Source organism: Fistularia commersonii, chromosome 23 (assembly GCF_037954325.1).
Source record: "Fistularia commersonii isolate RoL2024-O1a breed Wild chromosome 23, RoL_Fcom_v1.0, whole genome shotgun sequence".
Taxonomy (NCBI): domain Eukaryota; kingdom Metazoa; phylum Chordata; class Actinopteri; order Syngnathiformes; family Fistulariidae; genus Fistularia; species Fistularia commersonii.
The window spans coordinates 13922959-13942208 of NC_141306.1; the positions used below are offsets into that span (position 1 = coordinate 13922959).

The 19250-nt window shown below is 50.1% G+C and overlaps 1 protein-coding gene and 2 non-coding genes across 3 annotated transcripts; 2 read left to right on the top strand and 1 right to left on the bottom strand.

Annotated features, from left to right (window-relative positions):
• Nucleotides 1–133: 133 nt before the first annotated feature.
• On the bottom strand, nt 134–18688 carry cfap44 (cilia and flagella associated protein 44). Its single transcript, XM_086170481.1, has 33 exons — nt 18591–18688; nt 16560–16722; nt 16086–16188; nt 15795–16011; nt 14588–14702; nt 14228–14392; nt 12943–13098; nt 12822–12869; nt 12649–12748; nt 12470–12564; nt 11522–11731; nt 10473–10583; nt 10238–10390; nt 9971–10156; nt 9751–9893; nt 9276–9555; nt 8188–8243; nt 7931–8093; nt 7173–7303; nt 6676–6884; nt 6378–6525; nt 5195–5372; nt 4835–5076; nt 4461–4692; nt 4173–4376; nt 3915–4101; nt 3739–3840; nt 2470–2600; nt 2269–2385; nt 1933–2134; nt 972–1132; nt 758–892; nt 134–635 (listed from the first exon to the last, which is right to left on the bottom strand). The coding sequence occupies exons 1-33, from the start codon at nt 18671–18673 to the stop codon at nt 390–392; spliced, it is 5172 nt and encodes a 1723-aa protein (XP_086026607.1). The 5' UTR covers nt 18674–18688; the 3' UTR covers nt 134–389.
• trnal-cag (transfer RNA leucine (anticodon CAG)) lies at nt 8368–8450 on the top strand. Its single transcript has one exon. It is a non-coding gene; the product is annotated as a tRNA-Leu (tRNA).
• trnal-cag (transfer RNA leucine (anticodon CAG)) lies at nt 11971–12053 on the top strand. Its single transcript has one exon. It is a non-coding gene; the product is annotated as a tRNA-Leu (tRNA).
• Nucleotides 18689–19250: the final 562 nt, after the last annotated feature.

Consider the following 19250-nt stretch of genomic DNA (forward strand, 5'->3'; position numbering starts at 1 on the left):
GTATGGATCCCTGCAGGAGATTCATTTAAATTGATAAATATATTTATTGCCCCGGATGCCCATTCGTCACGGCGACACACCAAAAACAAACTTGCAAAGTAAGAATCCGCCAATGTTTGAAACGACTGACTGAAGTTATGACATGATTTTAATGTACTGCAAGTATACACGTTTCTTTTCTTTTCATTTGTTGGAAGATTTAACTGCCAAAAATAAGTTTGTCATGTCCCTGTCCTGTTGCGCGTTAAGGGTACCCTCCAAAAACCTGTCCTGGAGCCTCAGGGGATCCAACCTGAGCCCTGGAAGACCTTCAACCGAGGTTCTTTGGACGTCTCCACGCGCTTTGCAGGTTGTGTCCATCCGCTTGAGGAACCCTGGTTCTGGGTGGGTCAGCGCCCCCCTGCAGCCTGGGGCCTCTGCTGGGTTTCGTGGGTCTGTCCGGCGGGGGTGGACCTCGGCGAGATCGGGGGCAGCGGAGCCTGAACCGACGGCAGGATGTGGCCGCCCTTCCGGTAGAGGAGGCTGATCTCGCGTCGAAGGACCTTCACCTGCTGGGACTGCTTCTTCACCAGCTTCTGGAGCCTCGCGATGTCCTCCCTGTCCGAGGAGCGGCTGGTGAGCTGCAGCAGTTTTCCCTGGTCGCAAAAAAAAAAAAAAAAACACCATCAGGAGGTATTTTACACACACCTCCAAGATTCGACATCTCCGTCCAGGAGCTTCTGGTGTTAACGTGATGCAAAAAAAAAAAAGGAATTACAATCTTCCCCTCCCGGTCGTTGAGCTTCAGCTCCAGCTCCTTCCTCTCGTCGTAGAGGCCGGTCAGGCGCACCATCCGTCCCGTGATGCACTTGTTCACCTCCGTCAGGGCGTCGTGGGCCGCCTCCACCTTCACCTGACATGGAAAAACACACCGGAGGCGTCAGATTTACCGAAACCCCTGAAGACGCCGCGAAACGCAAACGGGAGCCTACATCCATTTTCCTGATTTCCTCTGTGTACGTGGCCTCCTGGAGAAGTTTCTCGCATTTCAGCTCCTCCAGCGTCCTGTTGCCGGAGAGCGTCTGCAGAGCCTCGATGTCCACCTGCCTCCCAAACTTCATCATCATCATCTTGTCGCACTGCTCCTTCCAATCTACGGTAACACACACATTCGGTGGGAGTTCGCTGGCTGCTTTTTGAAAATAGGGTTTTAAGTCGCTTCTTTCCACTGAGCCTCATTTTCCTGAATTTTCCATCAAAAAGGGCACTTTTGTCCACAACCTCAACGACAAATTACAAATCCTGTGCAAAACCTCAAGATGTCAGTTTGGAGAAAAAAAAAAAAAAAACACTTAAAAAATAAATGAATTTTAATTAAAAATTCTAAATAGTCTGCTAGGGGCGCACGATGTGATGCAGAACTTGGAGCAGATTGCAAGAAATTTGGCCCCGACATCAGCAAGATGTCAAAAAAGAGAAAATAGGTCTCGCAGTGTTCCCAGGAAAATGGACCGCTTTTAATTTGTTGTTTGAGGTTCGTAAGAAACCTGTGGATGCGGCGCGTTTCGGCGCCACAATGGCAAAAAATACAACAAAATGCACAGAAGTGAGGCATAGTGTTGTTGAAATTGTACTTCATGAATCTCAGGTTGTTGGTCATGTATTTTTTTTAAAGGAACGGTTCATTTTTACCATTTACCTGTTCTTTACACGGAAACAAAGGAAAATTTTGGACTTCGCATAATTACCTAGAAGTAACACTCTGATTTTATCCCCTTGACATCAAATATGGCTGTTGTGACCCCCAGACCTGACCCAGAAATATACAATCATTCGCAAATCCGGACAATTCGGAGTCTCCAGTGAACCTCCTGCATGGTTTTGGACTTTGGGGGAACCTTAGGAACCCCCAGCAGATGCAGACACCTTCTTGCTGTCGTGGACGAGCCTCACCCCTGATCTCGGAGTCCATCTCCTTGCTCTCGCGGATGAGTCGGACATGCTGGTGGCGGGCCTGGCAGAACAGGTCCCTTTGGTGCTTCTTCTCGGCCTGCAGCTGAGTCACCCGCTCCTGGAGGCGGTTCAGCTCGGTCCTGGTCAGCAGCAGCGCCGAGGTCAGGTCCGAGGGCACCGTGCCGTTGACCAGAAATTCAACCTGGCCGCCGAGAAGTGAGAACATACTCCGGTAAATAGTTTTAATCTTACACCTAAATGGGAAATGTAGACGTAGGATCTACAAGAAAGAGCAAGAAAAATAAGGGGTTCAATTCGCCGCTTGCGTCGGTTTACCTGGTGAAGCCTTAAAGCCACCGCCACGTCCAGCTCGTTCATTTTCTGCTGTTTCTCCCTCTTGACCAGCTCCACGTCATCCTCCGCAGCTTTCCGACGGGTTTTCACGATCTTCAGCTGCGACGCAAAGTCAATTCGTAATCATCAGAGAAACGAACTCCGTCCACGAGCGTTCGGAGACGGGCCGGAGGTGAGTCCGACCTTCTTGGCGAGGATGTCGCACTCTCTCTCCAGACCCGAAGCGCTCTTCTTCTTCTCCACCAGCATGTCCTCCAGGTCCAGCCGACGTTCACGCAATGCAAGCGTGCTCTCGAACAGCTCCGGGTCGCAGCCTGCGAGGCACAAGTGCTGTTTTAAACTCCGACGAAGAAATAATCCCATAGACGAGCCATGAAGCTTCCCGTGGAAAGTCTCCTATGGACGCTAGAAGTTTGTCCAGTTCACTCTGAACAATATCCAGGACTCAAAGGAGAACCGGTAGATTTCCGTAGGTTTCCAGCCTCTTGCTCGGTTCAGCTCCCAAAACATGTTTGAATACTCTTGTGAAAAAATTGGAAGCTAGATAGACAACTTTGCAACTTGCTAGTTTTCTACAGTCTGCAGGACATCAATGCCCCTGTCCCAGAGGAGGAAGAGCGAGGCACAAGAGAGGAACCTGAATCCAACATCAGCAGAGAGGAAGCTCCCAGGGCGAAGGCCATTAGTCAAGTGGCCAAAGTCCTTCGACAAGTCGCTGTGGAAGGAGATCGACACGGATCTCCGCACCTCGAGGGGAGGTTTCATAGCGACTTCAGCATCTAGGCTACTCAGGGAGATGGGAGTACAAGGACACGCCCACAGGTTGGCAGTCAAGGACCTCTCCGGGGCTGCTGAGAACGGGAGCCATTGGCTGTGGATGTAGAGAAAGGATCCAACTTGGGCCTTCAAGTGAGCTGATGGCATCTAGGGAGTGAACCTGGGACGCTGGGAGTCACTGCTGAACCCTCTGGAGATGTCGCGGGGCAATAAGCTCAACATCCGTGAAGGAGGGCGCCACCTTGACAACCTGAAGGAAGCCATCGCTCACTTGCACCTCACAGAGTCTCATCAGTGCCTTGGGTATGCTCTTATCCAGGGATATCAACACCTAGTCCTACACAACAGATCTAGTAACTGGTGCGAGTGAATGTGCAAGTGTGGCGCGGTGACCCGCTTGCCAAAAAAAGGCCGACAGCCCTGGATGTGGGGGTGGATGGTAGCTTCTCATCCATCCCGTTTTTGTTTGTTTTTTTGTACCCTTGTGATCAATCAGTAGGTCGCGATCGACACGATGGGCACCTCTGGATTAGAACTCAGCTCGAGTAATATTTTTGTGGCTCCTCAGCCAGTTCTCTGATGACCCTTTCAAAGCAGAACACGTCCGGACCACACGTTTTAAGATGATCTACAGCACATTTATTCGTCGAGGGGGTTTTGATGGAAGTCACTGACCTGCCGGGCAAACGCGGTCGTCCACCCAGTCGTCCTCATCGTCGTCATCGTCGTCGGAGTCGGAATCCCAGTCCGAGTCTTCGTCGCTGTCCTCTCCCCCTTCTACAAATGCGGAGTATCGGGACGAAATCAAGATCCAGCCAGTCCCACCAGACCCCCGTCAAAAATACCACCACCTTCTTCTCGGCCCTGAGGCTTCCTCTTCACTCGCTTCTTGAAGACTTTGGTAAGATACTCCTCGAACTTGTTGTCTTCGCCCAGCGAGGCCTGCAGAGCTGCGACCAGGGCCTTCTCCCTCTCCTGTACTTTGGCGATTTCCCGCCGCCTCAGCTCAAGCTCCTCTTGACATTCCTCCAGTTTGGACTGCCGGACAGGAGTTAGGACAAATCAACAGGAATGACAAGAAAAGCCCAAAGCAGGACAAAGTTGCCCACCGTGATGCTGTGCTCCTCCGTCATCCGTTCGTTTAGATTCTCCTGCAGGCTCTCCTCCCTCCTGTCGTCCTCCTTGAGGAGCAGCAACTCCTGGTAGAGCGTCATATGACGCAGGTCAGCGACTTTCAGCAGCCAGTCCAGCTTCAGGCGCCTGTGGTGGAGCATCAGCAGCCTCGCGTCGAACAGGCATACCGACCTCTCCATCTGGGGATCGAGCATCTGCAGGTAAGCCGCTGTCCGCTTTCCACCGAAGAGCAGTTGAGAAGAACCCGTGCCTGCCGAGCAAACCTGATCCAGGAGAGAGTCCTGCATGTGCAGCAACCGGATCTCCTTCTCCTTCTTCAGCTCCTCCTCCAGCTCGCTCGACTCCACTCCGTCACATGGAGTCTCCTCGTCTTCGCTGTCCCCGCCGGCCGAGTCTTCCTCCTCTTTCCTCTCCAACTCTACCAAGTCTTTCTCCAGCTGCTCGAGCAAAGCGATACCTCCGGTCAGCTGCTCTTGCTGCTGCCGACCCTGACCCCTGTTTGAGCAACGAGAGGTACATTTTTCTTGTTGCAAACAAGATAACCGAAGCCGTCCAAACATCTGCGACAAGGTGGTGCGGCGTTTAGCGCTTCCCACTCCTTGCAGGAAGGTCCCTGCGTCCGCATGGGGTTCCTCACTTTTCCTCCCTTAGCGCCCGGTACCGCTCAAGGGCTGCACGGCTGCAGGATAGCCTCTTCTCCGGCGTCTCTTCCGGCAGGATGACGGGCAGGCTGGGCGGGGGGCGGCGGAGGTGTGGCGCTAGCTTCTTGTGTACCTTGCGCAGCTGACGAGCTTCAGCTTGCATTTCAGCCACCAGGGAGACTTTGGAGTCCCGCAGGGCCAAGATTTGCCTGTTCATGGCCATTTGTTTCTCCCGGATCTGGATTGGATGGACGGAACCACATCACTTGCACGGAGTTGGTGTTCATACATTTTTTTTTTTTTTTTTTTATATAAGAAGACGAAGAGCTTGTGCGGAAATGTCTGTCACTGCTTACATTTTCCTCCAGGGCCGTCATCTCGTCTCTCTTCCTGTCGGAGTTCATACGCAGGTGCTTCGGCACCTTGAAGTCTTTGGCCGACTTCAGCTTCAGGTCTCCGATGTTCTCCTTGGCGTCACGGATGGCCTGGACGTCCCGTGGATCCTCGCAGTCCTCCTTGGGTTTAGCTGCAAAACTGAGTCACCAGACAACAATAGGGACAGGGTCTTAACATAAGGACAAAGGGGGGGGGCCTTGGGAAGGTACTTTGGCACTACGGAGTCCTTCAGAAGATCGTTACACTGATTGGCTTCATTTTTGAATGTCGCCTCATGACAGACAACCTGTCTGTCCGTAAAATCAGGTGTCCTTCAAGGCGGTATAATATCTCCTGTATTATTCCTACCCACCATGGACTGGATAATGAGGTCAACAAGAGCTGACAAGTCAAAAGGCAAACCGTGGACCCATGGAAGTACGCTACACTACAAGATCTTGACTTTGCAGATGATGGTGTCCCAAAACCCACAAACCTACACCGAGTCTAGAAATATCCGCCAAACAGACTGGTTTGTACAGAAATTCCAACAAGACTGTTTATCAACGGTCGAGAACCAGCACAGCTCTGGGTCAACAGTCGAGAGCCTCAAGAAGTGGATGGCGTTGTCCACCTGGGTAGCACCATCAGCCAGGTACCAGGGTACCAGCGATGGCATTGGGGTCAGACTGTCCATTTCCAAACTCATCAACATTTGCACGTCCAAACAGTACTCAAACAGAAACCAAGGAGAAAAAAATCGCCAATAATGTCAGGACCGTATCGCTGCTCGGGTCTGAATGACGGAGCTTGGTTAAGAGAGCCATTCAGAGAGTTGCTGCAGCTCACAACTGCCTGAGTAGGATCTGTCCCAGAGAGGTCTCAAGGAGCCAGGCCATGTGCTTGGGATGGTATCCCGCGAATAGCTCTCCACTGGAAAACACAAGGGAAGCTCAAGCGCTGACACCCAAGAACAACATAAAAGTATGACCGTTACCTCAAAGCTGAAGGAAGAGGCTTATTCATGGCTACGGGTTCAAAAGACGGCAAATAACCGGAGAGGCGGAGACGCACCATACCACCGTTGTATTACAATCCAAAGAGTGTATACTCGCGTCTAAAGCTCATGAGCTAACAGTGCTGACAGCGGATACGATAACTCACAACTGTTGCCACTCCTGCTTCCTCTTCTCGATCTTGTCCCGGGCCTGTTTGGCCTTTTCTTCGGCCTTCCGGAGCCTCTCGATCTGCCGCTCCGCCAGCTTGATCCCCGCGGGGCGAGACACCAGGGGCCGGAGCTCCTCCTTCTCCTCTGCAAGGAACCAAGATGTCATTGCCCGACTCATTAACCACAGTGTGTCATGTACACGTGAGTTTCTACAACTTTTTGTACCTTCACAGAAAGGGTCCAAACTGGAGTGGCTAGAAGCTCTTATTAGTGCATCAGGAAACAAACACCCACCTTCTATCTCACTGCTGTCTTTCCCAGTGTCCGCCCTGGATTTTCTGCGGTCCAGCGCCGTCGTTCCGTCTCCATCCGACCGCCCGGCTCCCATCTGCTCTTTGTGTTGAGCCGACGGCTCGATGATCGCCGGCACTCGGTAGGTGGAGACCCTGTGGTCGGTGTCGATTCCTACAACGGTGACAATCGGCTCCAGAGAGTCCTTGAACCTGGAAAAGGTCACAGGCATGCTGGTCATTTTTGTGGTAGTGCACTGTGGCAGACCAAGCCCCAAGAACATTAGCATGTGAAAGTAAAGACTTTCAAACATACCTTCACCTGGTTTGGCCTTAAAATGTGTCCTTAAAATATAGTGATTTTTCTGCTTGCTTGAAACCAAGCAAAATCTCACTCTGTGTGCGCACAATGTCAAACAATGGATTGACATCCCACAGTCCAAAACTACGCCACCTCAAAATCATCAGGTTCCAATCGTAGGTATTTGTGTGTTTGTGTACCAGTTCCGTATTTTGTCCAGCGCGAGGCAGCAGCGCTCCTTCTCCCAGGCCAGCTGTTTTCTCGCCTCCAGCACCTGCTGCTGCTTCACCTCCTCCGCCTGTTTGATGAAGCGCTGGTCCAACCGCACCTCCTGCTCACAAACACAGGAGACAACCGTCCAGTCAACTTCAGCTCTTTCTGGTGACTCTGAGCTGCACCTTGTTGACTCAGAATGAGTCAACAAGGTGGATCATCTTGTGAAGATCAGCTAACTGTCCTTGAATGTATCGAAGTGAACCGGAGCAGAAGATGTTCTTCCGATGATGGTGCACTTCTACACCGCCATCATAGAGTCCATCCTCACCTCCTCCTTCACCATCGGGTGTGCCGTCGCCACCGCCGGAGTCAAGGTCAGACTGCAGCGTTACCATCCGCTCTGCAGAAGAGGTGATTGGCTCTTGCTGGAGGCCGTGGTCCATCAGGACCAAAGGTACCCGCCACAAAAACAGCTTCTTCCCATCAGCAGCATGCCTCATTGATTAGGCCCCAGGCCCACATTGACACTGTCCCAACCCTTCTAATGCACTGCTTTGCACCACCAATCACAATTGCCCAGATTTCATTCATTATTCAATGTTGTCCAACACCGTTAAGCAAAGCAAATTCCTTGTAGTTGTAAAATTACTTTGCGATTAAAGCAAATCTGATTCTTACAGCAATTACGGTTTAAATAATCTAACTCTACTGGTTTACAAGTCTGGTCTGAGTATGTGTGTACCTCAGGTGTGAGGCGAACGTGCTCCTGCAGATTCTGGTTTTCATTCAGCAAGTGCTTGAACTTCTTCTGGACCTCAGCGAGTTTCTTCCGTTTCGCTGCCTTTTTCTTATCCGCTTCCCGCCGCAGCCGCTCCTCGTCCTGCTTCTGCCTGACGGTCTCGATGCTGGAGGGCATCCGTGACACCAGAGCGCAAGTTATCATCCTTTCTTGGATTGTGCCCAAAGCTATACCAGGCAGAAAAAACTATTTATATTCACCTGTCGGCTGCTGGGTCATCAATGTCCGGAGCTAAGGCCTCACTGTCAAGATCAAACTGTTAGCAGAACAACCAGTTACTGATGAATAGTCTGCAGGGCAAATGGAACACACCCGCTCGATAAGGCAGCCGAGTTTCAGTTTGGCCGTCAAGTCATACAAGTCCTGTGCCCTTTCACAGAGTCAGGATGGCCGAGCGGTCTAAGGCGCTGCGTTCAGGTCGCAGTCTCCCCTGGAGGCGTGGGTTCGAATCCCACTTCTGACAGTAAGCCTTTTCTTTACTGGACACAGTAAAAAAACACCATCTGAGCATACAAGGTAGCTTCTTGGGTCGGGATGAAACGTATTTCAGGGATTTTCAGGTGCAATCGCCATTGTACAAGTGACTGGGACCCAGATAATGGACAATTTTGTGAATTTCCCCCCAGCAGGTCTAATAAAGAAGTATCTTAAAGGAAACCCTTTCGTTTAGGAATAGAACAGAAACTCCTTTTTTTATGGTTGGCATTATTCTTGGCCCTAGTTGTGCTGGCTTGGGCTTTCTCTGCTGAGGTCTCTGCTCTCTTTCATGATGCACCTCTTGCACTCATGGTAACCTCACATCCTCTCCCAAGTCCTTGGACTCTCATTGGTCAGGTTCCCAGGGGGCCGTGGCTTGATCTGCTGCAGCGTCTCACCAGGAGTCCACTGTTATTCTTTTAATGAACATTCAAGCTATTAATGTATTACGTCAGGTGTTAGTATGGAACTGTTAGCGCTACTGGTACTATGAATGTGAGATCTTTGGGGTTGTCCCTCCATTTCTACCCGAGCTGGTCGAGGCAGAAGGCCGCCCACAGAACCGCTGGGATCTGTCCAAGGTTTTTGTCTAGTAAAAGGCAAATTCCTTCACCACTGTCTCAAAGTGTTGGCCCTTTGGGGGACGATGGGTTTCTGTAGATCATCTAAAAGAGTGCGGTCCAGACCTGCTCTACATGGGAAGGGTCATCACATAACTGGATTGAGATTTGGCCGCATAAAAAAACTAACTTGATTCATTCCTGTTGTGCACAAACCGACGTGAGTATGCATATGAGACCGAGTCACCTACCCTGGGTGGAGGAACCTTGACCCTATGCTTCTGCAGACTCTTCTCCAGCTCCGCCGGATGGAGCCGGGTAAAGGAGAAGATGTTCCCGTCATCCCCGGCTGTCAGCACAAAGCTGTCGTCGTGGCTGCAGCAGATGTGCTGCAGGTGTCCGTTGTGGTTGTCGTGCACGCTGAGCTGCCAGTAGGCCTTCACGGAGGAGAGGAGGTGATCGCCGGGCTGCAGGGGGTAAATCCTGACGGAGCCCGAGTGCATACCGCACAGGAGCAGCTGCCCGTCGGAGCTGCGACAAAAACACCGCACATTTATCCACTACAATTATCCAGTTTCGCAAGAGGCAGTTGATAATGTGACGATTTCGATACCGTGCCATCGTCCAAACTATCTTTCTTCACGTCACAGATGGAAACTTTGGAGGGCTGAGCGTTCCGGTCGGCAAACAGGGTTGTAAAATCCATCGTCCCCCCCGTCAACGCACCTGAAGGTGACGGAGCAAATGGGGTCGTCATCCGCTTCGTCAATGGGCAGGCAGGCGAACGGCTCGTCCCGATGCTGGTCTGGATCCTCGTGCTGCTTCTCCGAGAACTTGCAGTGGTACAAGAAGCCGGCGTCGTACCCGCCCTGGAGGAGGCGGGACCGGGTTTAAACCCCGATTGTCCACCCTTGAGTGCGACTAATGTGGACTAATGTGTGTTTACCATGGCGAGCCAGAACTGGCCACCCTGCGAGTAGAAGCCACAGTTCAGAGGACTTGGAGGGCTTGGAATGTAGATAGAGGGCAGCGCTTCCTCTTCCTCTTCCTCTTCGTCCTGGTCTGCCCACTCCTCTCTTTCTTTCTTCCTCTTCTCTTTCAGTGCTTTCCTTCTTGCAATTTCTTCATCCCTCTGTGACAAAGACGCGTGAAAAGTCATTCGGACGGTTCCAGAAAATTCCGCAAACACTCATTCCGAGGCAAACATTCATACCTTGATTCTCGATTTGATGCTTCTGAACCGGAAGTGTCTTCGCGGGAGCTCCTGCAGCAGGAAGGTCTGCGAGGACACCTGGATCCTTGAATCTGGACAGTGCACCTCCACCACATGGCCAGTCTTGCACAGGATGAGCAGCCTGTCTTCAATCTGGACAAACGCGGTAAAGGGAAACTGTTCGATACACATTATCCCCGCAGAAATAACAGCCGCCGGAGGAGACCGGACTCACGTCGGGATGCGGGGACCACTGAAGTTTCTGCACCGGCCCTGGAACACTGACGAAGCCGATGGGATCGTACTTTTCCCCGACAGTGAAGAAGAAAACAGTGCAGTCTGAGCTCTGGGGACGAGAGGGTCAAGAAAAGGTGCGTTTTGCTCAACATAAAGAGTTGTGTTTAAAGACGTGTCGTTTGAGAGATTTGTCAAAATGATGCCTTCACATTCTTCTCCATACTCTTTTTTTTTTACAGCCTGTCACAAGCCTTTATCTGATTCTCTTCTGCAGAGACGTCCCTCCTTCGGTCTTCCTCTAGACGTCCTGCCTGGCAGCTCAACTTCAGCATCCTTCAACCCAGATCTTCTCTATCCCTCCTCTGTCCATGTCCAAACCATCTCTGATTCTCTTCAACCTCCTCGCTCCCAAAGAGAACCTCCACATCTTCATCTCTGCTTCCTGGAACTCTTCCTCATATCTTCTCCTCAGTGTTTCCAAACCGGACAAAACAGCGCTGCTACGCCGTCTGCTACCCCTTCCTCGTCAATTCAGTCATTCATTCATTCATTTTGGTGACGCCTTCACATTCCCCCTATTTTAAATTCCATGTGTAAAATGGACCCCCTTCAAATCCCACATCAGTCGCATCACCAGGACTTAAGTGTTCGTCCTCCAAAACATCACCCATCTTTACACCTCCCTCTCCCACTCTTCGGCAGATCACTCATTCACGCATTCATAACTGCCAAACTAGACTACCATAATGGCGTCCTCCATGGCCTTCCCTCTACTGACCTCCAAAAACTACAAGCTACTTGGCTACTAACCTCCCCCTGCTCCAGAAACCACATCTCCCCCCGGCAGCTCCACTGGCTCAGTGTCCGATACTGTATACTGCGCAAACTCCTCCAACTCCTCGCCTACGAGGCCCTCAATAACTTCACCGCCTCACTGTCCTTCTGCGCCACCATCCCATCAACATCATCGTTGCCGCCTTCCGACCTAGACTCCTTGCCGACCTTCAAATCACTTCCATTATTCTTATTATCGTCCTCAGCTCTTACCCCTGTGGCTAAGATCTTCCCGTTCAGCTCATATGCAAAAGCAGTGACAGGTGCATTGTGGGGTTTGAAGGCCTGCGCCAGGCGCAGCTCCGCATCTCCTTTGGTGCTTCGCTGGCTGGCCCCGTGTAGCCTGCGCGGGTCGAACAGCTCCAGTAAGCGGACCACCCCGTCCTCGAAGCCTGTCGCCAGCAGACCTCCCTCCTTGCTCACCTGGAGACGAATGTCAGTCGAGTTAGATCACGACCCAAGTGTCATGACATACAAGACAGTCAGGTTTCGGTTTGGCCATCAAGTAATACAAGTCTTGTTCCACCACACAGAGTCAGGATGGTCGAGCGGTCTAAGGCGCTGCGTTCAGGTGGCGGTCTCCACCCAAGTGTCATGACATTCGAGGCAGTCGGGTTTCAGTTTGGCCGTCAAGTCATACAAGTCCTGTGCCACCACACAGAGTCAGGATGGCCGAGCGGTCTAAGGCGCTGCGTTCAGGTCGCAGTCTCCCCTGGAGGCGTGGGTTCGAATCCCACTTCTGACAGCTAGCTTTTCTTTACCAGATGCAGCGAAACACCATCTGAGCATCCGAAGAAGCCTCTTGGGTCGAAGTGAAACGCATTTCAGGGAAATACGCCGGGCAGGTGCAATCGCCATTGTAAGAGTGACTAGCACCCAGATGATGGACAAATGTGATAATTTCCCCCTCAGCAGGACTACTAAAGAAGTATCTTAAAGGAAACCCTTTTGTTTAGGAATAGAACAGAAACTTTTCTTTTTGAGAAAGCTTATGGTTAGCATTATTCTTGGCCCTAGTTGTGCTGGCTTGGGAAATGATCTATACTTATAATAACCGCAGCGCTAACAGACCTCATACATTAGCTAGCTCATGGTCTGCTTAGCTGTTTATACGCAACACATCTGATGAAAGTACTCATCCAGTTTGTTTTCCACACGTACGAAAGGCGGAGCCCAGACGACAGCGGTTCCTCCCTGGTTGAAGTGGCTGTTGGTCAGTTCTCTTTTGACCAGGAAGTCCGACACTCGGATTGAACCTGGACAGAGTAGACAAAGGAAGACTAAGGTATTCATGTGTATCTGATAAATGGAATCCCATTACGTAAATACAGATGGCCCACCATCCAGAGCGGTGGTGGCCATCAGGTAGCTTTTCCTTGACACGTCCAGGCCTCTGATGGCTCCGGCATGGAAAGTAAACAGGCACTCTGGATCCGGAGTCTACTCGCAGAGGACACAAGAGTGTTTACCACGCCGGTGGTGCTCGTTGTTGGGAAAAGAAAAGAAAACTCACCATAGAGCTGAATGAAAGGTCCAGTTTCCAGATGGCTCCGTGAGAATCCTACGAGGTCACCAAGCGGACGGATCAGGTTTGGCTCGAGCTTCTCAACCCGATTCGACCGGCGACGTCTCACCTGCGCAAACCTGATGAAGGAGTCGGTCACGGGACTCTTCACCACAGACGACAGGGACACGTTGTGTCCCACCACGATTTCGTTCATGGGCTCCATCTCAAACTTGTTGCTCTGGCTGCTGCTGTCGGCGCTGTTAATGACCTCGTAATCCCAACCCTGCGGGGCGGAGAGGGAAGACGACGACTAGCAAAACAAACTCAGCGGGAAGCGTAAGTGACGATTATACTGTTTCCATAGTTGAAATAATTCAATGCTGCAACAACCGGTTAGCGTGAAACCCCAGGCACATTTAATGTGATTAAATGAACAAATTAGGTTACAAAAGAAAAAAAAATAGTTGTGTGAAATGAGATTCAACATTGTACATTTAGCCTTGTACGTAACATTTAACATTGATTGATCTTTGGACATTATTGAACTTTAGGCTGCTACCTTCAGGGACGCCACAGACAATTATCTGCCTTCATCACACCAACTAATTTCCCGTCCCCTTTCCATCCATCCATCCATCAACCTCCTTTCCGGTTAATCCTTGTCAAATCTTATCGAGGACCTGAGTTCTCCTCTTGAAAATGTTTCCGCTCTCATCTGAGAGGCCCTGGTTTGGTCCATTTTGGACAAAAAAACAGGAGTTCAAAAAATGGCACTCCACAAGAAGTATCTGGTAATGAGCATGGCTCATGAGTTCCACCAATCACTAAGCATCCAGGTCATTGGAGTTCCAGTGGAAGACCCTGCCTCAGGGTAGGACCTTCAATTGTTCCAGAAAGTCCATGGTGTCTGGTTCTTCTGCGATCCCAACGCAAAGAAACAGCCTCATTCTGTCCATTTTTTGGAAGTTGCAAGAATACAGCTGATCAGTGACCACAGTAGTCTTTGAAATGGTGTTCCACATTCAACAAGAAGAATCTCAATTGGCTTCTGAGTTCAACCCGTCACCAAGTACCTACATCGTATGAGTTCCCACAGAATCATAGAAACACCCTGCCCTACAGAGTTGGAACTAAGATGGCTCTAGGAAGTGAGGTCCATGGTCTGCGGTTCCTTGTCGTAATGCACAAAGAAACAGCCTCGTTCCTGGAAAGGTTCATAGAACTGCAAAAAGTGCTGACATCGAGAAAGGACCTAGGCTTGATAATCTCCTGAACTCAAACACGTGGGTCAAAAGGTTTTAGACCAATAAGAATACTTTATCAGACTCAGTAATTTACCAGATGTCACCAAAATCCTTCATGTCAACAGTCAGTCATCAGAAAGCACTTTATCGGGGGGGGGATTTTTTTACCCGTATCACGCCGTCGGAGCCCATCGTCATCAGCTGTCCATCTTCGAGGTCAAACGGCTGGACGTTCCCCAGGTGGCAGTGCCGCCCGCCTTTGCGGCAGATCTCCACTTTGATGGTGTTTCCATCCCACAAGAGCAAGTTGCCCCACTCTGAACCAGAAACCACCTGCCGGCAAGGATGAGTAGAAACCCCCGCACTTGTTTGTCAGTGCTCACATTTTGTATTACTTTTAGAAGTTCATGCATCTGAATAAATGTTAACCTGCTAAAAGAAGGGATGCTAAACATCAGGGAGTTAACATCCCCACTGGCACGGTGCTCATTTGGGAACCACAGGCAGGCTAATCACGAGTCTACGCACCTTTCCGTCGGGCAATTGCACAAAGCCTTCGATGTCGGTCATCGCCGTGTTCCCAAAGTGTCCGATGAGGCCCTGCAATTTGAGACCCGTGAATGAGTTGGCCATTTTCCAGAATCTGGGGGGCGTGGAGAGAAGATATTAGCATTTAATTGGGAAAACAAATACGTGTTAGCCCTCACATTTCAGCATGTGAGGAGCAGCTTACGGAACGGTAACAGATGTGCTACAATCACTGCTTGTGTAGCATAAATCGCTTCTTAAAGATACGAGATATATATCAGAGGCAATCCTTTGCTTTTGCAACTAACCTTCATTCCTCTCCTCTCCAGAGCATACCTCCATACCTCCACCTCTCTAGATTTTCCTCAACCTGTTCTCTGCTCTCACTACAGATCCCAATGTCATCTGCAAACATCATGGTCCATGGAGATTCCTGTGTAACCTCATCTGTCAGCCTGTCAATCACCACTGTAAACAACAAGGGGCTCAGCGCTGATCTCTGATGGAGTCCCACCTCCAGCAATTTCCTTCGGGATTAATAAAGTTGTTCTTATTCCTATTCTTATTCTTACCTCCACCTTGAACTTCTCTCTCACACCTACAGCACACCTCACCACTGTCTCACAGCTGGCATACATGTCCTGCACCAGTCTATCATACTTCTTTGCCACTCCAGACTTCCTCATATTGTTCCTCTCTCGAGGTCTACAAAGGCACAAGAAGCTCCCTTTGACCCTCTCCGTACTTCTCTTCCAGCATTCCTTAAGCAAATACTTTATATGTAGTACTCTTTCAAAGGAGATACTGGATCTGTAGTACTCTTTCCTCCTGCATAATGCCCTGATCAAATTTTCTTTGTGATTTGCTTGGTCTGATATTGATTTCCAGAGGCTTCCTAACAGTAGCTCCGTTATTTGCCAGTTAAAAAGAAGGTCGCAAACCAAGATATTTCTTTCGGAGGTCTGTGTTGTTCTTGGAACATCCCATAATCTATTGCCTCGTGTAAAACTGGGGAGCTATTCATGGAACTGACCAAAGACCTCTTCCCTTCTGAAGCTGTTTCCAGGGTGCAGGGTCTAACTGCCACTCTACTCGAGGGAGGCTAACGGAGGAGTGTTGTCTGCAAACACAAGTGTCCTCCACCTCATGCTCCTCTCTGACTGTGCAGCTACTCAACGAGCACAGAGGGCACACAGCGGAGCCTTACTTGATGTGCCCTAATCCAGAGGACGTGAGCATTTCGGAGATGTACGGGGAGAAGCTCATCTTGTAGACGTCCTTGGAAATGGTCTTGCTGCTCAGTGTAACCTCCTCCTCCCTCCAGTTCCACAGCGTCACCATGTAGTCAGGCGCGCTGCTCACGCTGACCAGCAGGCTTCCATCGGGGTTGAAGTCCACAAAGTTGTACACTAGCTCGGCGCCACCTGCAGACATGCAGGTTTAACACTGTCTCTCTGATGACAGAGGGAAATAACACAACACATCTCAGCACATTCACCTCTGAGGATGCGGTAGGGTCGCAGCGAGGGATACTCGTACACTATGATGTTCGGCTTGTGACCCTTCTCGGCCACGGCAAAGTACTCCTTGGAAGGATGCGCCTACACAGACACACACAGAAATGAACAAAAACCTTTGAAAACATGTTTCTTTACTACAATTAAAGCGACATTCATTCATTCACAGGGACACATGCAATCAGTCACCCTCTTCAGAAGAACTCAGAGACTCCGCACAGGAAGGACCCCTGCTGGAATCTGACCTGGTACCCAGTTGCAGTCGACCCCAGAGTCAATTCACTCAAAATAATCCACTCTACTTATTGGAAGCAGTTAGAGGTTTTCTCCACCCAAGCTTTGATCTCAACTCCATCAAGGTCAATGATTCCTTGAAAGGCATTCAAAAGCTTTTGATTTCAAACATCTCCAGGTCAAATTGTAGATTAATTTAATTTTTTTTTTGTCTTTCTTACCGCAACAGAGCCAATTCCTCCTCCGCTGCAGGAGCGGAGGAACTTGTGTTGCCTGGTGGAAACGTCGAGTAGGACGGCCAGGTTACCGGCCATGTAGATCACGGTCTTGTCGTCCAGCAGATGGAGGTTTGACCTGCGTCCGCTGTCATAGCCAAAGGAATGACTGAGGGGAGTTGAGGACCAAGATCGATTTGTGGCATCGTTAAAACTTTTAACAATCCTAGTAATCATGTAATCAAACAAGCAGGAATCATTGTCGTCTTCTTCTTTGCCTTCGGGCTTTTACCTTCAGGGGTCACCATAGCCAATCCACCTTCTCCATCTAACCCTATTCTCTGGATCCTCCTCTCCCACACCAACTAACTTCATATCCTCTCTCACCGCGTCCATCAATCTTCTCTTTGGTCTTCCTCGAGACCTCCTGTCTGGCAGCTCCTCCTTCAGCAACCTTCTACCCAGATCTTCACTTTGGTTTGGACATGAACAGAGGAGTGTTCATGTCTAAACCATCTCAGTCGTCACTTGGTCTTGGTCATACATGTCTTGCACCCGGGTAACAAATTCTTCTTCTCCTTTGGTCTTTTCCCTTCAGGGGTCTCCACAGCAAGTCCACCTTCTCCATCTAACCCTATTCTCTGGATCCTCCTCTTTCACACCAACTACCTTCATATCCTCTCTCGCTGTGTCCATCAATCTTCTCTTTGGTCTTCCTTGAGACATCCAATTCCAGAATCCATCTAGCAATATTATAACTTTCCCTCATCTGTCCATGACCCAACCATCTCAGTCTGGCTTCTCTGACCTTCTCTCCAAAACATCTAACATGTGCTGTTCCTCTGATACTCATTCCTGATCCTCTCCATCCTGGTCACGTCCCAAAGAGAACCTCAACATCTTCATCTCTGCAACCTCTAGTTCTGCCTGCTGTCTTTTGGTCATTGTCACTGTTTCTAGTCCATACAGCATCGCTGATCTGTCTTGTACACTGTCTTGTACACCTTTCCTTTCATTCTGGCTGATAGCCTTCTATCTCGTAGTACCTGACACTTCTCTCCACCCATTCCAGCCTGCTTGAGCCAATTTCTTCCCCTCTTTTCTACATTTTTTACTGTTCTGGACTGTTGACCCCAAGTACTTTGAAATCCTCCAGCGTCTTGATCTCCACTCCTTGTAGCCTCACCATTCCACTAGGGTTCCTCTCATTCACACACATATATTCTGTCTTGCTGCAACTAACTTTCATTCCTCTCCTTTCCAGAGCATACCTCCACCTCTCTAGATTTTCCTCGACCTGTTTTCTGCTCTCACTACAGATCACAACGTCATCTTCAACAATCATGGTCCATGGAGTTTCCTGCACCACTGCAAACAACAAGGGACTCAGAGGTGATCCCACCTTCACTTTGAACCTCTTTGTTATACTTACAGCACACCTCACCACTGTCTCACAGCTAGCATACATGTCCTGCACCAGTCTATCATACTTCTTTGCAACTCCAGACTTCCTTATACAATACGAGAGTTCCTCTCGGCAACCTGTCATATGCTTTTTCTAGGTCAACAAAAGTGCAATGCAGCTCCCTCTGACCTTCTCCGTTCTTCTCTATTAGCATTCTCAAAGCAAATACTGCATCTATAGTCCTCTTTCTAGGCATGAAGCCATACCGCTGTTCACAAATGCTGACTTCTGCTCTCAGTCTTGTTTCCACTACTCTTTCCCATAACTTCCTTGTATCCAACTAAAAATATCAATATATATATATAACAGTTCTTGACTAGTAGTCTTCACTCCTAACCTCACACTGGACCACATTGACCCACTCACACACACATTCACACACCGATGACGGCGCTAAACGGACCATCGGGAGCAGCTGGGTGTTCAGCGCCTTTCCCGAGGACACTTTCCCGAGGACGCAAACCTCCCCTTCCAGCTGAGACACAGCTGCCCCTCTGTTTTTCACCCTATTTTCACCTTCCCCCGTCTTTCCGCTAAGTCCAAACGCCGTCATCTTCTTTTCAGAAAGATACAGGAAGTGCAGGAGGTTCTCTGGGATGTCAGAGTCGGCCGTGATGAAGGCTCGCGAGTGCAGATCGTCGTAGTCGTAGTACATGTCGGCCGGGAGAGACTTTCGGGGCGGCGGGCTGTCGTCCCCCTGCGTTTTCACGGTGCGTTCGCTGTCACACTCTGTCAGGGGAGTAACATTTAAACAGTCAGTACTTCCCTTGTTTACCACACACCACTACCACCGTAATGTCAACTTCTTCTGTGACCCTTCATGCCGTGCAACTTATAGTGTTGTTTTGTTTATTTCAGGGCCCTCCGTGCTGCATTGCCTGCATGCAGAGTGTGACGCTGTGTACTATTTCCTCTAAAGAAGGAAGAAAGGCCTTCTGGATTGCTTTTAAAGATCCACCCTGGAGATTTATGGTCGCGTCACGTCCCTCGCTGCACTGCAGGGGTGAAAGCAGAGCTACATCTGTAATGTGCGGCGTCCCGCCGTTACCTTGGACGCTCTCCTGGGAAGCCGCCGGCTCGTCCATCTCCTCGGCGGACATCTTCTCTCGCCGCGATCCTTCAAAACACACATGAGGTTGCGTTCGGCCGTGTGAACCTCCCGCGCCGGGAAGCCCTTCACAGTGACATCACAGATGGGGTGCTGCCCCTCTGTGACGTCATATGCATCACAG